A 26,161-nucleotide genomic window follows, 5' to 3' on the forward strand; every position below is an offset into this window, starting at 1 on the left:
ATTTATATTTTCTTTTCTTGAATTTTTTGCTCAATTTCTTTCTTTAGTTTGAAAGCCACAGTTTGTTGACAGTAGTCTCATTCTTCACTCCAAAGTGCCCAGGTTCACTTCTAGAGATTTCTAGTGGTTTTTCTAACCTCGGACACAGGTGAATTCCAGGCTTTTCATAAAGGCTGCCTCTTCTCCTCTTTCTCTAAAATTATTTCCTCTTTCTCTAAAATTGCCAAGCAGATGTAAATTGGAGGCTTCCCCTGGCCTTGGCCCTGGAGGGGTGAAAGTCAAGTGAGTGGATAAAATACAATGGAGTAAATACTGTCATTGAGGCTCTGGGAGCCATGATGCAGGGAAGCTACCCAGAGGAAGGGATGCCTAATGCTAAGTCTTACAAGGCAGGTTGGAAGTGGTCCAGTGCAGGCAGAGGGTCTTCCAACAAATGGGCTACCAGGGCATCAGCAGTGTTACAGCTCACAAGTATCAGGCACCTGCCTTGTTCCAGACACTCTTCCAAGTGCATAGTGTGTGCCCTCACAACTACCTTGATGTGGGGACAGTTATTTTCCAGTTTCACAGGAAACAGTCATATAAAGGCAAGGTGACTTCTAGGCCGTGTTCTACAGGCAGTAAGCAGTCTGGCCTCCCTTCCTCCCGTTTCTGTTAACCTCTGTGCAATGTAGCTTAACAAGAGAGAAATAATTCATAGGGCTGGAGGGCCAGAAAACTCTTAGTGTCAAAGGAGACAAGATGAGTACATATAAAATTATCAAAGAACATTTGAAGACATATCTAATTAAGGGCTAAAGCTGGTCCAGTGTAAATTCTCAGCGTAATCAAACCACCCTTAATACATGAGGTAGTAAAATAACATTTACCTAAACAGCCACGAATTCAGTATCTCTTCTACCTCACACCTTAGGTGTCGCATTTTAAAGTCTTCAAACCAGGATTTTAATCCCTTTCCTACCATATGATAGTTGTATTGCCTTGGACAGGTTTTTCTTCTTCTCATTTTATTTTGAAATAACTATGGATTCATAGAAGTGGCAAAAAATTACAGAGCAGTCCTGTATACTAGTCACCAGTTTCCTCCGGCGCTAACATCTTATTTTTAATGAATCTGGTGTTTTTTATTCTGTTTTTTCCTCTGTGATCTTGTTAATTACAAATACTTTTGTTAGTCTTTTAGTGTTTTTCCTAATGATTACATGATGCATTCTGGAATTATTGCAATTTAATCCAAACTGATTTTACCACTTCTTCAGTTACGCTAGAACCTTAGTTTACTTTTCCCTGTCCACTGCTTCTCAGTTCTTTTCTCCATTTCAGTGTTTTCTTTAATGGAATGGATTGTTTTCCTCCTGTTTAGGAGAACTCCCTTTAGAATTTTTTTCATTGCAGGCCTGCTAGCAATGGCTTCTGTTTTGTTTCTCTTAAAAGGCCTTGATTTCACCTTCATTTTTAAAGTGTATTTTCAGTGGGTATAGAATTCAAGGTTATCACTTATTTTCTTTCAACACTTTTAAAAATGTCATTCCGTTGTCTATTGTGACTGTGGATAAGCCCCCTTAAGCCTTATTGTTGTTACTGTTGGAGGCAATTGAAGGTAATGTGCTTTTCCCCCCCTGGATACTTTTAAGATTGTCTTGGTTTTTTGTACTCTGTGTTGTACTTTGGTGTGATTTTTGTTGTATTTTCTGTCTTTGGCATTTGCTAAACTTCTTAAATCTCTCAGTTGAGTTGTTTCATCTGTTTGAGGAAATTCTCGCCCATTATCTCTTTAAATATTGCTTCTGGGGCCGGCCCAGTGGCGCAACAGTTAAGTGTGCACGTTCTGCTTCAGCGGCCCGGGGTTCGCCGTTTCGGATCCTGGGTGTGGACATGGCACCGCTTGGCAAGCCATGCTGTGGCAGGTGTCCCACATATAAAGTAGAGAAAGATGGGCATGGATGTTAGCTCACGGCCAGTCTTCCTCAGAAAAAAGAGGAGGATTGGCAGATGTTAGCTCAAGGCTAATCTTCCTCAGGAAAAAAAAAAAGAAAAATATTGCTTCCACCTCATTCTCCATCCTCTCCTGTGATTCGATCTACATAAATTTTTAGTGTTACTTTTTGCCCATGTCCCACATCTCTGATATGCTTGGTTATAGTTTTCTTTTTCTTTCTTTTTTTAAAGGTTGGCACCTGAGCTAGCATCTGATGCCAATCTTCTTTTCTTCTTCTTCTTCTCCCCAAAGCTCCCCAGTACATAGTTGTATGTTCTAGTTGTAAGTCCTTCCAGCTGTGGCATGTGGGATGCTGCCTCAGCATGGCTTGATGAGCAGTGCCATGTCCGCACCCAGGATCTGAACCAGCAAAACCCTTGGCTGCCAAAGTGGAGTGTGCAAACTTAACCGCTCAGCCATAGAGCTGGCACCTTGGTTATAGTTTTCTTTTTCATTGTTTTTCTCTCTGCTGCAGTCTGTTTTTTGTTGATCTGTCTTTCACTTCATTAGTGAAGTTTTCTGCTTTTAAACCTAATTGTTGAGTTATTAATTTCAGTTGTTAGTTTTTTAGTCGTATTTTCAATCTGATGTGCCAGTATTCATTATTTTTTTATATATATATGCAAATTCTAAATCTCTGTTGAAATTCTCTTTTCATCCATACCTTCCTGCATTTTCTTGAACATAGTGTATATACTTATTTTAAAGTCCTTGCCTGCTGTGTGCAGTGTCTGTACCATCTATGGATCTGCTTTATTGATTGAATGCCAGATGTGTATAAAAATTTAGATGCTCCAGGTGATGATGTATTCTACATACAATTCAGCCTTCCTCTGTGGTGTTACTAGAATTGAGAAGGGGAGAACTGAGTTGAAGGAAGATGACAGTTCGGTCATTGTCTTTCTGGACTGCCCCTGTTCCTTGGGTGTGACTTTTCAAAACCTTTGATTGAGATTTTTGAGGCAATGTTTATCACCTTAAAAAGGAGTTTGCAGGAATTTCTTTTCTTCCTTAACTTAACTCCTTAGCTTCTCATCCTCTACGTCTTCAGCCTTTGCCAAGTGTCTTGAGATGGTGACCAACTTGTGTTAGAAGTCCTTCAGGTCTCTACCAGTATCACTTCATCCCTAGGTGTGAGTTAGAAGAGTTCTTTATATAGTCTGGATACACGTCTCTCATCACACTATGATTTGCAAATATTTTCTCACAGTCTGAGTTGTGCTTTCACATTCTTAATGGTGTCCTTTTAAGCAGAGATGTTTTCAATTTTAATGAAGTCCAATTTACCAGTCTCCTCTTACCAGTTGTGCTTTGTTGTTATATCTAAGAAATCTTTCCCTTAACCCAAGATCATTTAGATTTACTCCTGTTTTTCTTCTAAGAATTTTTTATGTATGATGTGAGGTAGAGTCCAAATTAATTGTTTTACCTTTGGATACCCAGTTTTCCCAGCACCATCTGTTGACCACCCACTGCTCCCTTTTAAACTTTATTATGGAACTGTTGGAATATATACAGAAGTAGACAAAATAGTATAATGACTTTCTGTACCCATCAGCCAGCTTTGGTTATGAGCATCTTGCCATCTTATTTCATTTGTCCCTGTTTGCTTTTGGCCTCTTGATGGCCCCTGTGAACTTAGGCCTTCTTTCTTAGGTTGAGTCTATGACTTCTGGATCTCATGTCTTTGTCTTTTTCTGGTTTTGCAGTAAGTTACTGGAGCACATCTTTTAATAGCGTGTGTAAGAAGTAAACTTTTTTGAGTCCTTGATTTCAGAAATGTCTGTCTTCTGTACTCACAGTTAATTGATGTAAGTTGCTGTACTTGAAACTTTAGGTTAAAATTCATCATCCCTTACAATTTGGAAGGCGTTTTACCGTTGTCTTCAGTAGTGAAGTTTTGCTTTTGAGAAGTCTGATCCACATTCTGAATTTTTGTTTGTAACCTCTTTTTTTATTGGTTTGCCTTTCTGGAAACTTTTAGGATTTTCACTCTGTCTTGTGTTCTTAAATTTCCATAATTGTTTCTTGCTGTGGATCCTTTTTTAATGTTAATTTTCTTCTTACTTGGTGATTCCTTTCTGTTTGAAAACTTGTGATCTTCAGCTGTGAGAGGAAATATTTTGGCATATTTATTTGATAATATTTGAGGATGTCCCCCAAGTTCCTGCATAAATCTCAAGAAAATAGAACCAAAGCCAGCAGAGTTCTAGAAGTCACAGTCTCATAAAAATAGGCGTAGAAATTGATAACATTAGTCTTCTGCAAAGGCAGGGGCTAGGTGACACAAGTGAGAGAGAGACTTAGTTTTTATTTGACACGTCCTTGTAGACTTTGAATTTTATATCATGTGCATAAATTTCTTAATCAGAAATACAAATTGCATAACTCTTAAGCAGGCTTAAAATCTTGTAATCTTTATTTAAACTTCTGGTGTTATTGATGTAGCTCAGTGTAGCTTAGGGAGGCAGACATGATCATTAATAGTTGTAGACTTATTCATAAACCTGCTCATCGTCACCTTTGGCTTACACGTCTGAATCTTCCCGCAGATGGATCTCCACAGGTAGAAAACTACATTTCTCTTTTTCACCTATGAAAAAGTGAAAAGGAAGGCTCTCATTTAAGTGTAGTCTATCAATTTAGCTCCCAGAAGCCTATATTAAACTCCTAATGCATATTAGCTCCTTCTAGATTCTGTAAGACTGATAAGAAAGCCACTGCATGTTATTTCTCAAAACCTTGTGTAGAAGCAAGATAAGCACATAAATTCAGCAGACAGAATAAAAGTGAATGCAAAGTGGTGTTGGGAGTTCGTTGGTGTAAGCTCTCAGGTACTGTCTGGAGAAGGTGGCATTGATCCCATGCAGATAGTCAGGCCCTTGGCCAAATATGGGGTCCTCTTCCTCTCTGAGTGATGTTGCCTCTTCCTCTGTGTGCTGCTGAGTTGACCAGAGCATGAGTAGGACTCATCATCAGTCGTGTTGCAGGGAAGTGGCACATTCTTCCAGAGTAACTAACTGTCTTGTACCATTTGTTTTTCTTGCTCTGGACCATATCCTCTAAACTAGGGGTGGAATATTGTTCACCGCTCCTCTCCATATACAGTTCCGCTCAACAGAGAGAAGGCAGAGGCTTTGCATCTGAGTGTTGGGTGCTGAGAGAGACCACTGTTTTTTTGCCTGGCCCTGGACACTTCAGAAGGCAGGAAGGATAGTGAGGGGAAGGACAGAGAACTGGGTTGAGGGTATGGGGCAAAGGGATGGTAGATGGGGAGGTATCATCCAGACCACCCGTGTCCTTCTCTTTGCCTATCAGGACCCTGTTTCAGCCTCTCCTTTGATGGGCTCTTTGAAAGGAGTAGTTTACCATGGGAGGAATTTCCTTTAATCTTTAAAAGAGAGTTGATTTATATCTGTAAGTACCAGAAATTCAGGGACAGTTGTTATTTTAAATTGAAATAAATGTTTGGTAGAAACATAGAAAGGGGACATCTAGGGCACCATTCTTAATTACATAATCCCTACTTTGAATAGCAATTGCAGCATTTTGTTACGTTTTTTAAGTAAATGTTTACCTAAATAATTTGAATGGTCTTTTACGTTTAGCACCTGGCTGCTGTGGAGGAAAGGAAGATCAAGTCTCTGGTAGCTCTCCTGGTTGAGACGCAGATGAAGAAGCTAGAGATCAAACTGCGACATTTTGAGGAGCTGGAGACTATCATGGACAGAGAGAAAGAGGCTGTAAGTAAGGGGAGTTTCATAGTGGCTTTTTGACAAAGTCTGACCACCTTTCATAAAATACAAGTTAGATAAAATAAATGGTAGCCTAATTTGTTGGTCTCTGTAACCATCTTCTGTCCTTTTTTCTGTGTTTGCTTTGCCCTTTCAAAAGGGTTATTAGCTAGTGATGATAAATAAAAGGAACTCGGTTCACCTTCATAAAGTTATTGTCCAAACCTCAGCTTCTTATACCTCTCAGCTTTCCAGATGCATGATGTTATCAAATTCTCCCTTCTACAAAAGTTGGATCTTAGACTTATTTTATTACCTACTTGTTACCAATTAAGTAGAATCCATATAGATCCATTATCTGATTGGAGAACTTTCTTGGTTTCCTGTCTTCTTCAGCGTAAATATCAGAAAGTAAGAATTGATCTCATTGTGAGTTAGGAGACTCATTTCTGTGTTCTGTGTTAGCCAGTCTGTCCTCAGAGCTGCTCTTGGGCTCTCACTCTTCCTTCCCTCTCCTGTGTAGTGAAGGGCAGGGGGAGCTAGGCCTGTGCAGAAAGCTCCTAAGCAGGAATTTCTGGGGCAGATGCTTTTGGTAGAAGGATATGGCCCAAACAGGACCAAAAGAATTAAGAAAATGCAAAGAATGAGAAAAGAAGCCACATAAAGTAGGAAACATAGAAGCAGGGGAACATTTGGTTATCTCAAGGGAATTTTTGGAGAATCCAAGATTAAGCTCTTTGGAGAAATTTTTTTTTAATGAGTTGACTAGGAAAGGAATTGATGTCTTTCTAAACAGTCGGCTGAATTTGAGGAATTAGTTGGGACTTTTTCCCTCTGATTATTTTCAATTTTTTATCTGTGTACGAGATAGTGATATCTCTAAATGGTAGAACCTTAAGGTTGAATCGTCCCGAAAGAGTTTTAATTTTAAGGATCTGTTTGCATTTGTTAAGCTATTTCTTAGTGGTCAATCCAAGCAAGTCCTCTGACAGATCTTCATAATGAGTAGCCCGGTAACTATCACAATAGCCCATTTCCATTTTCTCTGCAGACTGGCTCTGCCACTTACATGGGCATCCTGTCCCCATGAGGAAGGAGAGGCTGCTTCAGTAACTCTCCTGCCCACATCCATCCCCAGTTCCCTGGCCCTGTAAGCATTTCTTGTATCCCTGGCCCTCTCCTGCCCAGGAGCTGTTGGCTACCCCAGTCTCATCTCTGCACCAGCCACACCACACCACATGCAGGCTTCCCCCATGGCCTTGTTCTCTGTGCCACCTGTGTGCGTCCTGCTCCTCTGCCAACAAGGCCCTTTTCCCCCCTCTTTGCCCACTTCCTGTGTCCCTCAGCCCTGCACCTGTGGGTGATGTGCCCTCCCATTTTGCTGTTATGGCAGCCTAACAGAGCACTTATATTGTCTTTGCTAACGTACCAGAGTGTATATTCTTCGAGGTCAGAATCAATCAGTGTCTTTATTATTACACAACTGGCACATCATAGGCCCTTGTTTAAGTGTCTGATGAGTGAATGTATGCCAGCATGAGTGTCAGAAAGCTGGAAAAGTGGAAAGAAAGTCCACCCTTGGGGGACTCAGTTTAGTTTAATGGGGAAAGCAGTCAAGAAAACACATGACACAGTGTGTTCAGTGCTCGTATGGGAACAGAGAGGAGGAATACCTGGAACATGGGCAGAGGGAGAAGGCGTTGGAGGGTATTCCTAGACAGGAGCTGGAGCTTGGAGGGATGAGTGTTTGTGTTTATCTTACCCTAATGAGCTGCCCTTTTGTCATTTTACAGATTTTCCTTAGGGGACTTGGGATAACAGAAGGGTATAGTATAATGGATTATTGGCACATGCAGAATTCCAGTGATGATTGGGTAGTTCCCTTCAACCAGATGCCTGGTTGTTCATAAAGCAGAGCTGATGTGTTAGCCTGGAAGATTGGTGTGACCCTGACTGGGCACTTGGAGAACAATGTTTAAATTGTTAAGGGGCTCTTTTCTCAGCTTTTAGTCAAGGTCTCTTCAGAGGGTGAGCCTGCAGATCCCCTGCTCTTTTAAACCACTGAGGGAACTGTCTGTCACCTGGAACAGCAGAGCCCTCAGCCCCCACCCAGCTCTTTCTGCTGATTCCCAGACATCTCTTTACCTTTTAGAATTTCCCTTGTGCTGTGGATTTTTAATATTTATAAAATCTCAAGTTATGTAACTCTACCATGTTTTTCTTACTTGAATCTTTTTTAATGTTAACTTTTAATCAGAGTACATAAAACATTTTACAGAATGGTCTCTGAATAAAACAGCACAGTTGAAAATGTTGGGAAAACATTCTACTGAATCTCTCCACCATGCAAGTTTGCTCTGCTTGAATCCTTTGGTGGTCAGCCTTTGGTGAGCCACCGCCACAGCATGGCCATTGAAAGATAAGTGGTCTAGGTCCATGCCTGGGAACTGAACCCAGGCTGCTGAAGCAGAGCTCACCGGACTTAACCATTAGACCACCGGGGCTGGCCCGTCAACCTGCCTTTTCTTCATCACAATTTGGGGCAGGAAAATTCTTTGTATGGCATAGTCCCTAGCCCTAGACACTAAATGTCAGTAGTACAACTGTATTAGCTATTTATTGCTATATAAAAAATTATCCCAAAGCTTAGTGACTGAAAATAATATCTCACACGGTTTCTGAGGGTTAGGAATCTTCAGAGCAGCTTAGCTGGGTGGTTCAGGCTCAAGATGTCTCACAAGGTTGCAGTTTTCTTAAGGTTCACCTGGGGCTAGAGGATGTACCTGCAAGTTTATTCATGTGGCTGTTGGGAGGAGGCTTCAGTTCCCTGCCACTTGGGCCTTTCCATAGCACTACTTGTGAAATCCCCAGAGTAGGTGATGGAAAGAGCAAGGACATGAAAGCACTCAAACTGGAAGTCACAGTGTCTGTTATAACCTAAAGTTGGAAGTCACATCCCTTCACTTCTGCTGCATTCTCTCTGTCACACAGACCAACCCCGGTTCGGGAGTGGGTAGAGGGGTAGACAGAGTTGTGTGGGGAAGGTGTAAATGTTAGGAAATGGGATTGTTGAGGGCCAGCTTGGAGGTTCACTCTCACAACATTCAAAAGGAGTCCTACAAACTTCAGAAGGTCTCTCGTTCATGTCATGGACTACTAAGACATAACCTGTTTTCTCCACCCTAGCGCTTGTATGTGGTCCTTTCCTGTGGGCAAGCACAGCCGTGGCTTTTTTCCTACCAGTGATTTCTGCACAGGCCTGTTATGAGAACTGAATGAGAGAAGTATAGTGTGTGCCTGGCTCAGTGCCTAGAACACATAGCGTTCAGTAAACCTTTGTATTTCTCCCTTGATGCAAACCAGTAAACAATTATGTAGTAAATTCTTCATATTTATAAGTCTTTGTTGGCTTTATCAACGTTTATTGGACCAGTCACTGGGCTAACTCACTTCATAGGGGTTTCTCATGTAAGATCTCAGAAACTCTATGAGGAAGGCATTAGCAAGAAAATACTGGTTGCTTTGACTCTCCTTGGACAAGAATCCAGCAGGCTGTTTGCTGGGAACATTAGGGCCATTTCTTTGTTAATCCTTACAGACTGAGAGACTGGAGCTTGGACACAGTGTGTTATGTACCTCAGATACAACAGTTCATTAATGATAGAGCCAGGTCTCAAACCGGCGTTTGTCAGCTCTGTGCTTTTAATCTAGCACTTTATAGAGAATTGAGATGTTCTTAGCTCATTTTAACCAGCGTCCCTGAGATTTGCAAGGTTTTATCATTCCTCTATTATGACTCAAGAAAGTTGGGACTGCAAAGTGATCAGGTCAGCTAGGGGCTGACCTTCCAGCTCACTGCCTAATGTTCTTCTGCCTACCACTCTGCCTCAGTTCACCTTAGGGTACAGTCCTGCTCATCTTTACCTAGTGAGCAGGGGCTTTAGGACATACTCTTTTTGAATTAAACATTTGGTTTTGTTTATATAGCAATAGATTTCAAAAATCTTTTCTTAGACTTTAAGAATCAGATAAGTTTCTTTTTTCTCTAATGACTTAAAATCAGATGTTCTCTTGAGTCTTAAGTATTTAGTAATTAAGAATAAGGAGGGGCTGGCCCCGTGGCCGAATGGTTAAGTTGGCATGCTCCGCTTCAGCGGCCCAGGGTTTCGCCAGTTCGGATCCTGGGTGCGGAACTAGCACCACTCATCAGGCCATGCTGTGGCAGTGTCCCACATAACACAACCAGAAGGACCCATAACTAAAATATACAACTATGTACTCGAGGGCCTTGGAGAGAAGAAGAAAATAAATTAAAAAAAAAAAAAGATTAGCAACAGGTGTTAGCTCAGGTGCCAATCTTTAAAAAAAAAAGGCGGGGGGGGCGGGGAGCCGGCCCAGTGGCGCAGTGTTAAGTTCGCACATTCCGCTTCTCGGCGGCCCGGGGTTCGCTGGTTCAGATCCCGGCTGCGGACATGGCACTGCTTGGCACGCCATGCTGTGGTAGGCGTTCCACATATAAAGTAGAGGAAGATGGGCACGGATGTTAGCTCAGGGCCAGTCTTCCTCAGCAAAAAGAGGAGGACTGGCAGTAGTTAGCTCAGGGCTAATCTTCCTCAAAAAAAGAGATAAAAAATTTTTTTTTTCTGCTTTATGTCCCCAAACCCCCCTTGTAAACAGTTGTATATCTTAGTTGCACGTCCTTCTAGTTGTGGGATGTAAAAAGATAAAAATTTTAAATCTTACAGATACAGCTCTAATTAGAACTCAGTAGCTATTGTTACAGCTTTCTCATAAAGTACTGATATTGGAGGAAGTCAATTATGGGACATACTGAGTCAGTCTGTCAGGGAAATGACATGATAAAGAGTATTGCCTCTAGTAAAGGAGAGGATGCTGAGCTGGCACTGAGTTCACAACTCAGAGGACCTGCCCAACTGAGCAGCCTTCAGTGCCAGGCAAATAGCACATATAAGTCAAGAGAATAGGTTTCAGACATGGGCTGTGTTCGGGACTGGAACCACTTGGAGAAAACTGCAAGGCCTGGGCCCTGCCTAAAGCATTCCCATTTGGATTAAGAAAAATACTTTGAGGCCAGTGAGGATGGATTTATTAGCTGATCCAGTTTATAGCACCTGGACTAAATGCTCTCTGAGTCTCTGAAGTTCATTTGGCTAGGTACAGAAATTGTAAACCTTCAGAAAAGGGAAACATCGTAGGAAACTCAAAGCTATGAGAAACCTGCACCCTTTCTTCAAGGAGGTTGAAGGATGGATGAGACATTGACACATAAGGAGACCAAATACTGTGAGAATGGGGCTGTGGAAATTCAGAGGAGGGGAGGCCATGGTTGGCCTAGATTATCAAGCAAAACTTCTTGGTGGAGGAGGGACTCATCTGAACTGTAAAAGTCCCAAATCCAGAAATGTACAGAGAAAAGCATGGTTGCTGAGGAGACTGAAGGGTCAACCTTCCCAAATGTGGTGGTCTTTGCAGTATAGGTGATGGATTAAGTTCATTTATTCATTCAGCAAATATTTATTGAGCATGTGCTTTGTTCTAGGCGCTCGGAATACAGTGGTGAAGAAAACCGAATGAAACTCTTTGCCTTGTTGTAATCCAAGTAATTAATGAAGGATGTTAGAAGACGTTATGTGCTATATATGTGTATGCATACAAATATACTGTGGATATATACGTACATATCTGTATGTTACGGGCTGGAAAGGGGAGATTGGGAGGGGCAAGAGAGGGATTTCAGTTTTCAATATTATCTGAATGGGCCTTATTGAGAAACTGACAATTGGGCAAGTGCTTCTAAGCACTAGAAACAGTCAGTGCAGAGGCTCTAAGGCAGGAGCATGACTGACATGTTTGGGGACTAAGGAGTAAGATCGGTAAGCTACAGCATAAGTGAGTAGGAGGAGATAAGAGGATAAAGTCAGAGATAATGGTGACCAAATCACAGAAGTCCCTCTAAGCCATCCAGAGGCTTTTCATTTTGCTCTAATTAGAATGTGAAATAATGGCAGAGCCTATTTTATGCATTCCATAAAAACATGGAATAAATACAGAGGCCTGGCACGATCTTCCTTACATTTCAGCAGAGGTCAGTCTTACCTGCTGTGTTGTGGGGAATAAACTTCAATGTGGCAAGGTTAGAAAAGGGGAGACTGATGAGGAGGCTGTTAAAATAATCCACATAAGATGCTGGGGGCTTGGACCAGGGTCGCAGCCATGGGAGTGAAGAGAATGGTCAAGTTCTGGATAGACTTTAAAGGTACTGCTAATAGCATAGCCTCACACACAGAATGTAGGTTTAGAGAAATTTGTTGTACGTTATGGCAAATTAAGGAAGAAAGAACAAAAAGCCAAAAAGTGAATTTCATACTGCCCCAGGAGAATTGTATGTAACTTTGTTTTTTGGTATTTGTAGTGATTCATCTCTATGCTGCCTGTCGTATGATTGAATCTGTTGTTAGATATGCACCATGTGTTATGGGTAGTTTTAGTTGAGATTAAGAAAGCTGTACCTAGTAGTATGTTTATTTCTGAATCAAAAAAGACACATGGCCTCAGGAAGCAAGCCCGTTGCAACAAGGACAGAATGACCAGTCACAATGATGGTGCCTGCTCTCCCTTTGGGTTTCTGCCTCCAGAAGCACTCGCGAAAGTAGCAAGATGCTGTTACGTTGTTTTGTTTTGCCATAGCTGTTAAGAGGAATGAAGATGGGTGCTTTGGACTTGGTTTTTCTTAAGTGAGTGTCTAGTCACTGACACCAGACGTTTTTAAGAAAGGTGTGATTATTTACTTAAGTTCTGAGGCCAGCGAGTCAGAGGCTTCAAGTCTCAGAGCTGTTTAGTCCTTGGCAGTGTGGATGGATTTTTGTGTCCCCCACCTTCTTTCCCGCCCCTCCTCCCCGCTTTATTCGAATGAAGTTGGGGCGAGAGCTTTGTGTGAACTTCAGCTGCACTTGCAGCTGTGTCTGCATTTGGTGTCTTGGTGTAGAAAAGTGCTCTGTTGTGTTCAGGTTCCGCTTGGATTCGGCTGCTTTATGTGCTGTCATGTGTAGGAGTGAAGGGGGAGAGGAAGGCAGAATTTGAATGTAGTGGGGGGATATGTCTTCAGAGCCGGGCCAGAGGCAGCTTTGTATGAAATTGAGTCTCTAGAGCCAGACTGGAGCCATTAAAGAAAGTGAACAGAGTATTAATACTCTATTTGCATGAGTAATTTACACTGTTCAGTTCAGCTATTTGGACTTTATCCAAAGTTTTAGGAAATGGAAAAGGGAGAGAAGAAAATCAAGGTATCTAATGTATAACTTGGGTACTTTTTAGTATTTTGGTTTTTGATTACAAAAATAACGTGTGGTGAAAATTATTTTGAAATAATGAAGAAATGAATAAATTAAAAAGTCTCTCCTGCCCTCAGTTTTCTTCCGAGTAATAATCAGTGTTTAATAGTATGGTGTCTTCCAGAACATATTCAGTGGCATATAACATGTTTATACATGGACACAAGTTTTTTTAAATATAATTGGGATTATGTTATAAATATTGTTGCAGCTTGCTTTTTTTTTTTAAACTCTGTGTATCTCAGACATAATTGTGCATCAGAAATAATACTTTAATGACTGTCCTTAAACACACATACATACAGTTTTCTAGGACAGATTTCTAGACCTAGAATCACTGGGTCATTGGTTAAGGGCATTTAAAATTTGCTCAATACTGTTATCCTCTCCTCAAAAATTCCCAGTTCACATTCTTTCTGATTGCCACAAGAGTAAATGCAGTCTTCAATTGGGCTCAATAACAATAAGGTATCCACAAAAACAGAGGTATCTCTCCTGTATGATGAGGCCAGGATATGTCCATAAGCTCTGCTGCATGTGCCCCAGAGGAGAGATGACCCTGGAGCCAGTTGGTAGCCTGCTATCTGGGAGTCCTCTCACTTCAGACGACCTATTCACCCCACACGGGAGCTTAAACTTAAACTGGGTTGTTTTTTAGGGGGGATGTGTATGTATGTGTGTGTGTGTGTGTATTTAATCACTTTACCTTTTTAATTCTTCTAATTACTTTCTTTTAATTACCTTCTGTGTTTTGAAATGACAAATGAGCTCAGGAAAAAATAGTGTAATTGAGTTAGTTCACTCGTAGACAAGGAAAATTGGGCACATTTTTCTTTCCAAGGTTAATGCCTTAATACTAACATCAGCTCCCAAAGAAAGACTGATTTGGTAAAACAAAACAAAAAAACCACTGAGCTGGGTGCCACAGAGACTAAAATTTCCCTTTAGAGACACAAAATCTCCCTCTAGTAACAGTTTAGCTTCTTTATAAAGCAGATCTTGACCTAAATTCCTATCATTCTTATAGAGATACAGGACTTCTGCCAAGCTGTCCAGACCTGATAGTGGCTCAACAAAAACATAGGTAGGAGGTCCTTTTCTGGCAACCTCTTAAGTTTAACCTCAGCAAAGTCCTAAATTTCCTAGAAAGAATGGCTAGAAGAAAGCAAAAACTAGGCCCTCTAGGTGGAATCTGTAGATCTATTTTTTATTAGTGTACCTCTTATTTACATTATATCACTGATTGGTCTTCTTGCAGAGCTGGACTGCCAGAGGATTCTCTCGCTATTTACCTTGCAACTCTCTTCTCATCTTGCAAACAAGGAGAAGTTAAACCAGGCCAGACTTTTCCCTCTTCAGATCACCCTCTCTAGAAAATGAAGAGCCCACACCAGTTCATTAGGGCCATGGTAGCACCGTGTCTCATTCCCTCCTGATAATGCTCAACCGCTCACAAAATGGTTCATTTCAGATCTCCTTCTCCCTAAGGAGACTGCACGCCAGCTAACCAACACCCAGAACGTGCGCTTTACCATCTCTTCTCTCCATTTCTCCTCCTCTTCACCTGGTCATGCCTCTTCTCTTCACTCTGTCCATGGCCTGTCTTCCTGTACCTCATCTGTCCTTGCATTTTCCCTAGTTGCTTCTCCTGTTAACCATTGATGCTTCTCACTCGGGTCCACAGAGACTTCTCTCCAAGCAGCTCTCTGTTAAAAGCTCAGATTCTTAGGCTAATTCTCATGCATATTCCATTTAGTTTTTGCTAATGATGGTATATAGTATTTATGCACAGAACTGGTTGCTCCTGTAAGCTAAAATGTTAATTTTTCTAACCTATTAAATACCTTGGAATAGTGCTATCCAACAGAAATATAGTGTGAGCCATATATGTCATTTTAAATGTTTAGTAGCCACATTAAAAAAATAAGGTGAGGGGCTGGCCCAGTGGCACAGCGGTTAAGTTCGCACGTTCTGCTTCGACGCCCTGGGGTTCGCTGGTTCGGATCCCGGCTGCAGACATGGCACTGCTTGTCAAGCCATGCTGTGATAGGCATCCCACATATAAAGTAGAGGAAGATGGGCACGGATGTTAGCTCAGGGCCAGTCTTCCTCAGCAAAAAGAGGAGGATTGGTGGCAGATGTTAGCTCAGGGCTAATCTTCCTCAAAAAAGAAAAAAAAGTGAAATTATAATGTTTTATTTAATCCAGTATATATAAAATACTATTTCAACACGTATCAGTATGAAAAATTAATTCTTTTCATACTTAGTCTTCAAAATTCATTGTGTATTTTACGTTTACATCATATCTCATTTCAGATTAGCCACATTTTAAGTGCTCAGGAGCCATTTGTGGCTTGTGGCTGCTGAGTTGGACAGCACAGCTCTAGAAAATGCCTCCCAGTGACTTAGATCTTACTATCGAAAATGGTAGGATGGGACATTATTGAAAAGAAATGGGTCTATTAACCTTCCTTGTGATCTTTATAGTGCTTACTTCCAGAAATCTGGATTTTTATTTTCCTTCATGTTCAAGTTGATTTTCTTTTTCAGCCCTGAATTAATTAATTTTGTTAGCATTTAAGGTGGGCTTCATTCTCTGAACTACTGCCAGGCATATGGTTTCTGAATTTCCTGGCACATATAATAATTTATTTCTCTTTAATTTGGGTCCCAGAAAGATTATCTTGAATATTGAAATGCTTATATTCTTCAAACTAAGATTCATGTAAATTTTTATTTAGGCATCTAAAATATACTGCAAATGTGTCACCCAGTATAATTTTGGGTACTTGAAAGCTAAGATTTACAGTGGCTCTGCCAAAGTTCCACATAAAAGAATGTATATCTTTGCAGCTAAAGCTGCATCCACTCATCCAGAGGATTTAACTCTGGTGCCACGTTCTAAAACAGTAACCAAAAGGATCACATCCAGAAGAGAACACCTGGAAAGATTGGGGGGACTTGAAATAATAGCATCTGAGGGACTAGTAAAAGAGCAGGAGGCTTGTTTTACCTGGGGAACATTAAGGTGATCATGGAAACTGCTTTTAGATATCTGAAGGCCTAACAACAAGGAGAGGATTACATGTGTTCTAAGTGGGCCCAGAGAACAATAGCCCCACTGGGTGAAATTTACAAGGAAAGGCAGACCTTATATTTAATGTAGAGAAGACCTTGACTTTGGTAACATGTTACCAAATAGATATGTGCTACTCAATAAATAATGCCTTTTCTCTTACTGTGGATGTTGCAGGAGGCAAGGGGGCCATGTAACTTTGATAAGGTATAGGGAATTCTTGCATCAGGTAGATGTCCTGTGTGTCGTCCAATCCTTGAGAGCCTCTCTTGGTGTCATTTTTCTTCCCCTTCCTTTTCTTAACAGTTAGAACAACAGAGGCAGCAGTTGCTTACTGAACGCCAAAACTTCCACATGGAACAACTGAAATATGCTGAATTGCGAGCCCGACAGCAAATGGAACAGCAGCAGCATGGGCAGAACCCTCAACAGGCACACCAGCATTCAGGAGGACCTGGCCTGGCAACACTTGGAACAGCAGGGCACCCTGGCATGATGCCTCATCAGCAGCCCCCTCCCTACCCTCTGATGCACCACCAGATGCCGCCACCTCATCCACCCCAGCCAGGTAAAAGGAAGACAGTGCTCGCGGACAAGCCTGGGGTCAGAGCATCAGAGGGGCTAACCACACTGTTGGTGATTTCTGACTTGGACTGTTCAAAATGTCCATTGTCATCCAGGAAATTGTAGGCCAAGTGAGATCTGGTTTTATAGCCATCACCACATAATGCCTGCCGTGTTCTCTTTCTAGGGTCCTCTTGGCATAATACCTTTCCTTGGGTAGGTCAGCCTCTGAATGGGCAACGTTTGCAAAGTTCTTTAAAAGTTCCTCCTTAGATTATCTATGTTTGGTTTTGTTTTGTTTTTTTTTTTACTTACAGACATTTTCAAAGATAGACACCGCAAAAGGAAAAGTACAATGAACTCTCATGACCTGGCTTCCACAAGCATCACTTTTCTGCCATTTTTAACTTTTTGTTATGGAACTGTTCAACTATAGACAAAAGTAGAGAGAATAGTATAATAATCTCCAGTATACCTATTGCACAACTTCAAAATTATCGATATTTCATCTCTTCCTCCTTCTTGCTTTGGGGTGAATGATAGACTTGAAAATGTGTTTCTAATCAATGAGAATCTTATCCTTTGACATAATGTAGTGTTATCACACCCAACAAAAGTAACCATGATTCCTAATATCATTAGTTAGATGTCTTTAAATGCATCACTTGTTTGGATCAGTATTCAAATAAGGTTCATATGTTGCATTTGCTGATAGTGTTCTTAAATCTGTCTTAACGTGTTAACAATTTGTTGACTTTTTTTCTTTTTAAATACCATTTTTTGTGTTGAAGAAACCAGGGTTTTCCACCTGTGGCTGTACCCAATTGTACCCAGAAGGTGCACAGCATCATTTCACTTATCCTTCTCCCCCTTTCCCACCCTTCCACACATCTCCCATAAACCAGAGGATTGCTCTGGATATTTTATCAAATTCAGTTTCACTTTGGGGAGACAGACATTTTTCTTGTAATGTTGGTTGTCTCTCTTGGTGACATTGTTTGGGCAGTGGTTCTGGTGTTGTTAGACTGGTCCATCCCACTACACAGTTGCCCATCAGACTCTCACCTAAGATTTCACCTGCCTTTGGGAATTGCTTCCTAAATCAGTGTTTCATCAGGCATTGCAAAATGGTGAGATTTCTAATTTGTTATTCCTTCTGCATTTATTTATATTTATATTTTATATACATTTTATTTATTTCTATTTTATTCATATTTCTTATTTATATAAGAAATATATTTATATTTCTTCTGCGTTTGTTAGCAGTGATTCTTTTCTTAAAAAACCTTTTCTTTATCAATCACTTGGTTATCCTCAGAATCATTCCTTATAGGAAAAGCTAGATGAATGCATCATTCTTCCCCTTTATCAGTTACCTAATAATGAGTTGCTGCCTCTTCACCATCTTCCCTCTACCCCATCTCCAAAGGTGACCCATAAACGTCTTTTTTTCTTTCTAGCGTGTGAGCATGTTTTTAGTATTGTGAATTTATGTATTTTTGTAGTTTTTTTGTTTAATCTGTTATGGGCATTACTCTCTTTGATGCTCACCTGTCCCATCTTTAGCTTGTTGGAACCCTGTTCGAGGTGACAGCTATTCACCACATTTTTACCACATTGAAATCTGAACTCACAGTTCTTTTAAACTGAAGTACCAACATCTTTAAAAATAAAATGTACCTTTAATTCCAGCCCTACCCCTGCCCCTCATTCCTTCTGTTCTTGGAGGGCAATATGTATGGGTGTATGTTGTGTGTTTTATTCCTCTAGTAATAGTCATCCAATCAGGTTTTTATAATTACTCTGTAGTAATGCCCCAAGTGCCTAGTAGAGCCAAAGTTTGTGCTTCCTGGCATGGGATGCAGATTCTCTGGCCCAGGCATGTAGAGGTGAACTAAGATAAATATAGAGAGACCCTTGGACACCTGAGTAGGTCTCAACATGACTAATGTCACTTGGCCTGACTTCCTCCTATGACAGGTTTTCTAACTCTCGTGGAAACAACCAGGTATGTTTGCCTGAGGAAGCCATGACTGAAAAAACTATGATCTGACAACTTGTATTATCAATCGACATAAATCTTTAATGCAAAACCCAAAACATGTTTTAGGTATTAGTTTCTACTGGCTTTACCCCAAAATGGGGATAGGTTGACATTGATTGGGAAGCATTCATTTTCACACACACGCACAAAACTATTAAATTGCAAGTGTGGAATTTATTACCATCATCAGACTTGCCACTTGATCTAAATGATGTCTGTGTGTGTAGTCTTAGAAGTCTGCCTGCTCACAACACAGGATACTTTGATCGTCAGTCCTTTTCTCTGTCTTGTGAGCATATCTTAAATTCTCTCTATGAAATCTAATTTCCTTGAAAGTTAAACTTTCAAAAGATACAAATGCCTAGCAGAATGAAGATCACAAAGTGATTTTTTAAAAACAGTACTTATTTTAAGAATTTATTTCCTAAAACTATTGGGATAAATGTTTAGGAGGAAATTCACTGTGACAACTGGCATTTGGTTCTTGATGGTGTTAAAGCATCATCATCCACAGTAACTGTTCACAGAGAACTTCTAAGGAGCTCCAGCATCTGCATTTAGCTTGCAAAAGATGGGCAGAGAGATGCTTCTGCCTTTTTCCCTAAATTACATCCTGGTGGAAACAGGTGTTTATATGCCAGGCTTTTCACCCACATTGTTTCTCTTAGTTCTCATTGTCTTCACTCTACTGTTGAACAACTGTTGCATGGCAAGGCCACATTGCCTTGCTGCATAGTGGAGCCAGAATTTATACTGACTTCCATCCAATTCCAAAGTGATACCACGATGGTGCCTCCAGTGACAAAGGACCACGAGGGGATTTGCAGCAGGCTCCGATATAGCTGTTCGCGTAGTGAGTTGTTGCCAAAAACCTGGAGTTCATAAAAATGGCCTTTGGAATAGAAACGGGTCATTTTTTTCTTTTTACTTTCTCATAGGCTTTTCTTAAGTGAATTTGTAGAGGAAAGAATCATTGCGTGTATGATGAAAATATTTTTTTTAAATCTGTGATGAGATTTTCTCTTATATTTTTTTCTTGAAATATAATGTACATATGGAAAAATATACAAATCCTAAGTATTTAGCCTGGTGAGTTTTAACAAAGAGAATATACCTGTGTAACCAGTACCTAGAAGCCCTCCTCATATTCCTCTGTCTTTCTTCCCCTTCCAAGGGTAGCAGCTATCCTGGTGTCTCACACCATACACTAGATGGGCTGGTTTTGAATGTTGTCTAGATGGAATCATACGGTGATTTTTGTTTATGTCTGGTTTCTTTCACTCGACACTGTCTGTGAGATGCATCCACACTGTTGTGAGTGATTGTAGATTTGTTCCTTCTGTTTGCTTTACATGTTCCACTATGGGGCTTTACCACTATTTATTAGTCCATTCTCCTGTTGATGGACATTTGATTCATTTCCAGGTTTTTGCTGTGAATGTGCATGTGCACATGTCTTTTGGTTGACATAGTTATACATTTCTGTTGTGTGTGCCCCTAAGGATTGGAATTTGCTGTGTACCTAGAATGGGTCATAGGATGTGCATATGTTCACATTAGTAGATGCTGCCAAATTTTTTTCAAAATGGTTATGCCAGTTTACACTCCCTCTAGCAGTGTGTGAAAGTTCTCGCAGCTCAAGGTAATGATTTTTCATAATTGCCCCTTTTGTGAGGTTGCTTTGGAGCTTCAATGTGAAATTAAATCAAATGTTTTAGAGAGTAAAGTTAGAAGGACAATAAATTAAACCCTTAGTTAGTTAAAAGTTGCCTTAATATCACCAGTTCAGAAAAAGCTGGTTGTAACAGGTCAGTCTGGTACACCATATTCTAGAGATCAGCTAAAAGGGTCTTTCATCAGTGCAAGTGAGGCAGTCTGTAGTATTTTAGGTGGAGAACAGCTTTGGTCTCTGATTTGCCATGGTGTAAGTTAAGAACTATGAGCATGGTCCTTCCAACTAATGTTTTCTAAGTTCTAGAAAAGTTAGCAGACCACAGCATTTTTCACAGGAGCTGAGGATAATTATCCAGCTTTTGGTATTTGGCCAGAATTTATGGTGTGTGAAGAAAGGGGAAAAATCAGCCTATGAAAGCCAACAAGGTTGGGGAAGTTGGTGAGATGGAGTTCAAGACAAATTTATCACCAAGTGGTTAATTTGTCCAGCTCTCTGACTTCTTAGAGTTTATATAATTATGTAGATAAATCACACATAATCTTGTCTCCACAAAACTGGCCATCAGTTAGTGGTAGAGCCCATTAAAATAGCAGCTCAATGTCATGAATCTGCCAGGCTGTCAAACATGTATGGCCCTGGCACCAGAGTGGCTAGTATAAGCTGACACCTGTATATATTCCATTTAGTTTGTACCTCTCAGTCCACCCTCCCTCCCCCTGCCCTTAATTCATTCAAATGCTTGGAATTTTGTATAGAGAATACTGTGTGTATGCTGCTCTCTCTTTTCCTCGGCATATTTGGTCCTACCCCCAACTCATCTGGGAACTCCAGCTTTTTGTGGGTTTTATTCCTATCTCTAATAAAGTGTCCTAGGTTGATTTATTCCTACCAAATAAAAAGGCAAAGGAAGTATCTGTAATGGAATGTTTCTGGTATACAGTTGGCAAATGGAAACGAGGTAGCCACAGCCAGATATCTTTATACCACCCTTAGGTTTTGCTGATCTTGATAAAATACACAGCACTGCATTTCATCTTTTCATTTAAATTGTAAAACAGTCTAATTTCATGAAGTGATTCCTAAGTTAAAGACTTACTAATTCTCCCTGTAAGATTGCCATTCCAAATGGCACAAGATGAATAGTCACAATAGCAACCAGTTCTTGAGCACATGCATAGTATCCCTTGACCACACCCTGGGCTGTGGTGTCCGTGACTGCACATGGGGGACCAAGGAGGAGAGTGGTCTGGGTAGTGGCTGTTCTTGATTGTGCTGCTTATGAGAGCAAGAAGGGTTCCTCTGACTGCTGGGGTCTCCTTTAAGGTAAGATGGTTGGTCAGGACTCGAGGGGCCTTGGCACATATTTAAAGGAAGATTACCTATCTTTGAGTTGAGTCAAAAAGAAATGCTAAAATTCTAGTAGGTAAGTGCAGTGTAAGCTCTGGCCTCCCCTGGGCATTTATAGTAAATGAGGCACTCTTGAGTACAGCCATGCATTGCTTAATGATGAGGATATGTTCTGAGTAATGCGTCCTTAGGTGATTTTGTCATTGTGCAAACTCATAGAGCGTGCTTACACAAACCTGCTACACACCTAGGGTGTATGGTACTAATCTTATGGGACCACAGTCGTATATACAGTTCATCGTTGACCAAAACGTCGTTATGCGGCGGGTGACCGTATTCATTTCTTGTGGATTTGGAGTGAGCTGCCTGTGTTGGGGAAGTCCCTGTGTGTGAAAAGCAGAGGGAAAAGCACATGTTGGTTTAAATATCTTTATGGTTTTTTCATTAGTAGTATAGGGATTTTTAGGAAGTGCCTGAAAAAAACAGAGTAGGAATTGATCTGATTTGTTGAGAACTCAGACATGGTAAAAGTGATGTTTTAATGACAAAACTAGAACATTTGGCATCAATTAGTAAAATATTGGTTGTTCAAGGAAGTTTCAACCAAGGCATTGGGCACTTAGCTTGTAAGCCCCCAAGTTGGACCCACTTACACAACCCTACCCGTGGGAAATAGCACTCAGGAAAGGATTACAACCAGTCATCACCTCCCAGCCAACCCCCTTACTGAAGCCCCACACTGAAAGGGGAAAAGGAATAGCGCATCACATCAGCCAAGTTTTTATTATCTGCGGTGCCTTTGGTCCTGCTCGCATCATGTGATAACAAGCCTGGCGTGCCACTTTCCGGAGTAGCAGGTTACTCTCACAAAGAGAACAGTGAGGGCCCAGTCTTCAACAAAGAACGTCTGTCGCAGGCGCCCCCCGGAAGCTACTGCGGGAGGAGCAGTCTCTGAGGAGCCTGGGCTTCCCCTCACTTGGCCCTGATTGTGTTATTTCCGTTCTCAGGGGGACTCAGCCAGAGAATGTGCTGTGGACGGTTAGAAACAGTGATGAAATGTGCTCAAGATTGGAAATTTCACAGGTTCCCTTTCTTAGTTTCGTGTTCTTTTCCCACCTGCCTCTCCCATCCCAAAGAATAAAAATAAAATCCTTAAATATTCCATCAGGCATGATGGTTGTAATGCTTTAGTGGAAGATCTAATAAACCTGAGATTGTGAGGGATTTTTTTCACTAGGCTAAACCTAATTTTAGCAAACCTTTCCATTTTTCAGGCTTCAGATGCCTGCTGTTAAAAAAAAAAAAAAAAAAGCTTGTATGTAGGTCAGACTCCCACCAGTTTATGCTTTGATACTGCTATTTTGAAGCCATCTCTCTCTCGCTCTCTCGCTCTCACCTCCCTCTCTACTGAGGAAGGAAATACCTGAATTTTTTTTTAATGGAAAATACATACACAGACACACCCTTTATTTTGTTTGGTGAGGCCTGCTCCCATTCATTTTAGGTTCGCCTGGCCAGACTTTTTCATGTTTAGTAAGAATTAATAGAAATGCCTTCAGACATTGTCATCCATTTAAAAGTGATGAGACCTATATCAGACACCAGAAAAAGCACAAGGATGTTTATATTTCAAAATGACGGGTTGCTTTACAAGAAATTGATTTTTTGCTTCTTCCCGGTCTTCTTAAATTCTACCCCATTTCAAATTTGTTCCTTAGAAATTAGCTTTTCCAAGAAGAGAGATGCTCAACTTTAAGGCAAGGGTGGTGTAAAGGAAAAGAAAATGGGTCTCAGGGTCAGACAGACCTGGGTTTGGATCTCGGTTCAGTCTGTTGTTCCTGTGACTTTGGGCCAAATTACATAGCCTCTCTGAGACTTTCAGGGAGGTTAGGTAAGGTTTCCTACCCTTGAAACTCATACTGTCTTGTACTCATCCTGACAACCTGGAGGGCTCAATGAGATAACTGTCATTGCCTGGCTAATGGCAGGCCTGGACTCAAAGTAACCGTCTTGTCTCCTCCCTGTCTGTTCTCTAAATCCACTGCCCAAGCATACCAGCACTGAGAGTCATGTAGCCTGTGAGAGCAGTAACCTCTGGATGGCACAGGGACATTGCTCACTCTTAGTACTCCTTGCGTTCCTGAGAAATGTTTGTGCAAGGTCCCACAAGCAGAAGTAAACTATTTTTCCTCTAGGCCTTTCTTTTTGCTGCCAGCTCCCCCAAAGAGCCATTGTTCTCTCATGCCCTGAATACCCATATCCCAGTGCCTTTATGACCCTATTACAGGAAGATTGGAGAACTTTTTCAGAAGGCTTTAGAATTTATATCTAGAGAAAGGAAAGGTGTTCTTCAGCTGTTGGGCTTATAGCCTTGGAAAACCCTGAAGCTGCCCTATCCCTTGCTTGTTGTCATAAAGATATAGGGAAATAGGTAAATGGGCCACTGCCGCTGAGCAGGTAGCTTTGGAAACAGCACTGCTGGGCCTGACAGCGAGAACCTACAGGCTTATCCCAGTGCGGGTTGGATAGTTGTCACCTCATGGGTCTGTGTCGATCTGCCACTGATTCTCTTTGCCAGATTGTTTCTTGAATAATTTGTTTTTCTCCTGGAACATACACTCTGAGCTGCTGGTTTTGAGAATTGTTTTTGTCTGGAGCCAGGTCAGTTTAGTGCCAGCAGGGTTTGCATCACATAGTCTGCTGGGAGAGGGTTGGACCCCCTTCCTCCAGACCTTCATCAGCAGGGTGCGCTGGTTACAAGCACCATCCCTGGAGCCAGAGTACCCAAGTCAGGTCTGGGCTTCCCTGTTTACACACTTTATGACATTGAACAAGTTACTCAGTCTTTATGTCTTCTCCTTTCACAAACTTGATGACTTAAAAAACAGAAATTTATTCTCAGCATCCTAGGAGCTAGAAGTCCAATATCTACCAAAGCCATGCTCCCTCCAGGGACTCTAGGGGGTGAGTCTGTTCCTTGCCTCTTCCAGCTTCTAGTGGCTGGCAGCATTCCTTGGCTTGTGGCCACATCTCTCTTTGCTTCATCTTCACATCGCCTTCTCCTCTCTGTTTTCTCCTTTATGGGTCTCTTATAAGGACACTTGTCATTGGATTTAGGGCCCAAGATAATCCAGGATGATCTCCTCATTTCAAGAGCCTTAACTTAATCAAAGACCTTTTTTCCAGATATGGTTACATTTACAGGTCCCAGGTCTTAGAACGTATACATATCTGTTTGGGGACCACCATCCATCCTGCTGCAAAGTGCTAGAATGTGTGTTTGTTAAATTAAAAAATTATTTATTGCAGGAAGCAAAGCAGTCTCATAAGTGTGATGTAGTGAGGAAGAAAATATGGTGCCTGGAATTAAAGTACACACTTTACATTTTTTTTAAATGCTGGCTGTGATATTAAATCCTTTCTTATGAACTGTTTCATTTGAGCACAGAGTGGTATGGTAGAAAGAGAATTTGATTTAGAGTTAGAACACCTGGATCTGATTTCCCTTACAAGTTCTGTGGCCGTGAAGAAATCTCTTTTCTGAGCTTCTGTTTACTCCCTATAAAATAAGAATATTTGCTCTGCCTCTCATAAGCCTGTTGGAGGAGCCAGTGACATAAGGCATTATAACAAATAAATCATTTCCCTGATTTTACGGAAAGCCGTATGATGAAAGTAGGGCAGATATTTAGCTTTACTATCTATCTTCTGAGGAAACAGAGGCTTAGGGCATCCTAGATGACTTGCCCAAGAACACTGATCTGGGTTGGGATGAAGTGAAAGTGAGATCGCACTGTGTAGTTTCTAGTCTAGTTTATCTGTACGTTCCCTGTTGAGGATGACATTGAGTGGCTACTGACTGCTATAGCCATTGGTCAGTCGGGTTTGGGCAGCCCACTCTTTGCTCTAGACATCAAAGTACAAAACTCTCATACTGCTGAAAACAAGAAGTGATTGGGACTGAACAGTTGTGTATGCTGTCACTCATGTGAGCACACACCTGATATGCTCTCCCTCCTTTCTTTCTCCCTTACCCAGTTCTCATTCAGGCCTCTTTGTAAAGGCATGCTTCACTGCTCTACCGTCAGTTTTCTGGGGAGAGAGACTGAGAAGGGCTGGCAGAGGCCTCTTGTCCAGGTTGAACTTGGTAGAAGGAGGCAACCTGTACCTGTTATGTTACCAGTTTTGCTTCCCACGGTGGGACTTGAACCCACAATCGGAGGGGACCTGAGAAAGAGCCTAGGGCCGGTGGATCTTGAACCTACAATCGGCGGTTTCCTCCTCAGAGAGTCCTTTTCTTTTCGGTGTCGCGGATTTGGAACAAAACCAAAGCTGAGCGTTCAACGGCGCAAACTTTTATTCAATGGCCAAAGAATGGAGAAGTGGGAA

The 26,161-nt window shown here is 41.3% G+C and overlaps 1 protein-coding gene across 4 annotated transcripts in view; it reads left to right on the forward strand.

Moving 5' to 3' along the window:
* SMARCC1 (SWI/SNF related, matrix associated, actin dependent regulator of chromatin subfamily c member 1) overlaps positions 1–26,161 on the forward strand; it is a 165,609-nt gene that overhangs the window by 132,901 nt on the left and 6,547 nt on the right. For all 4 annotated transcript variants that reach the window (XM_023620516.2, XM_023620517.2, XM_023620518.2 and 1 more), the window contains exons 25-26: positions 5,587–5,721; positions 16,449–16,710. In XM_023620516.2, the coding sequence (XP_023476284.2) occupies positions 5,587–5,721; positions 16,449–16,710 (397 nt within the window). The remainder of the gene's footprint in view (positions 1–5,586; positions 5,722–16,448; positions 16,711–26,161) is intronic.

Source organism: Equus caballus, chromosome 16 (assembly GCF_041296265.1).
Source record: "Equus caballus isolate H_3958 breed thoroughbred chromosome 16, TB-T2T, whole genome shotgun sequence".
Taxonomy (NCBI): domain Eukaryota; kingdom Metazoa; phylum Chordata; class Mammalia; order Perissodactyla; family Equidae; genus Equus; species Equus caballus.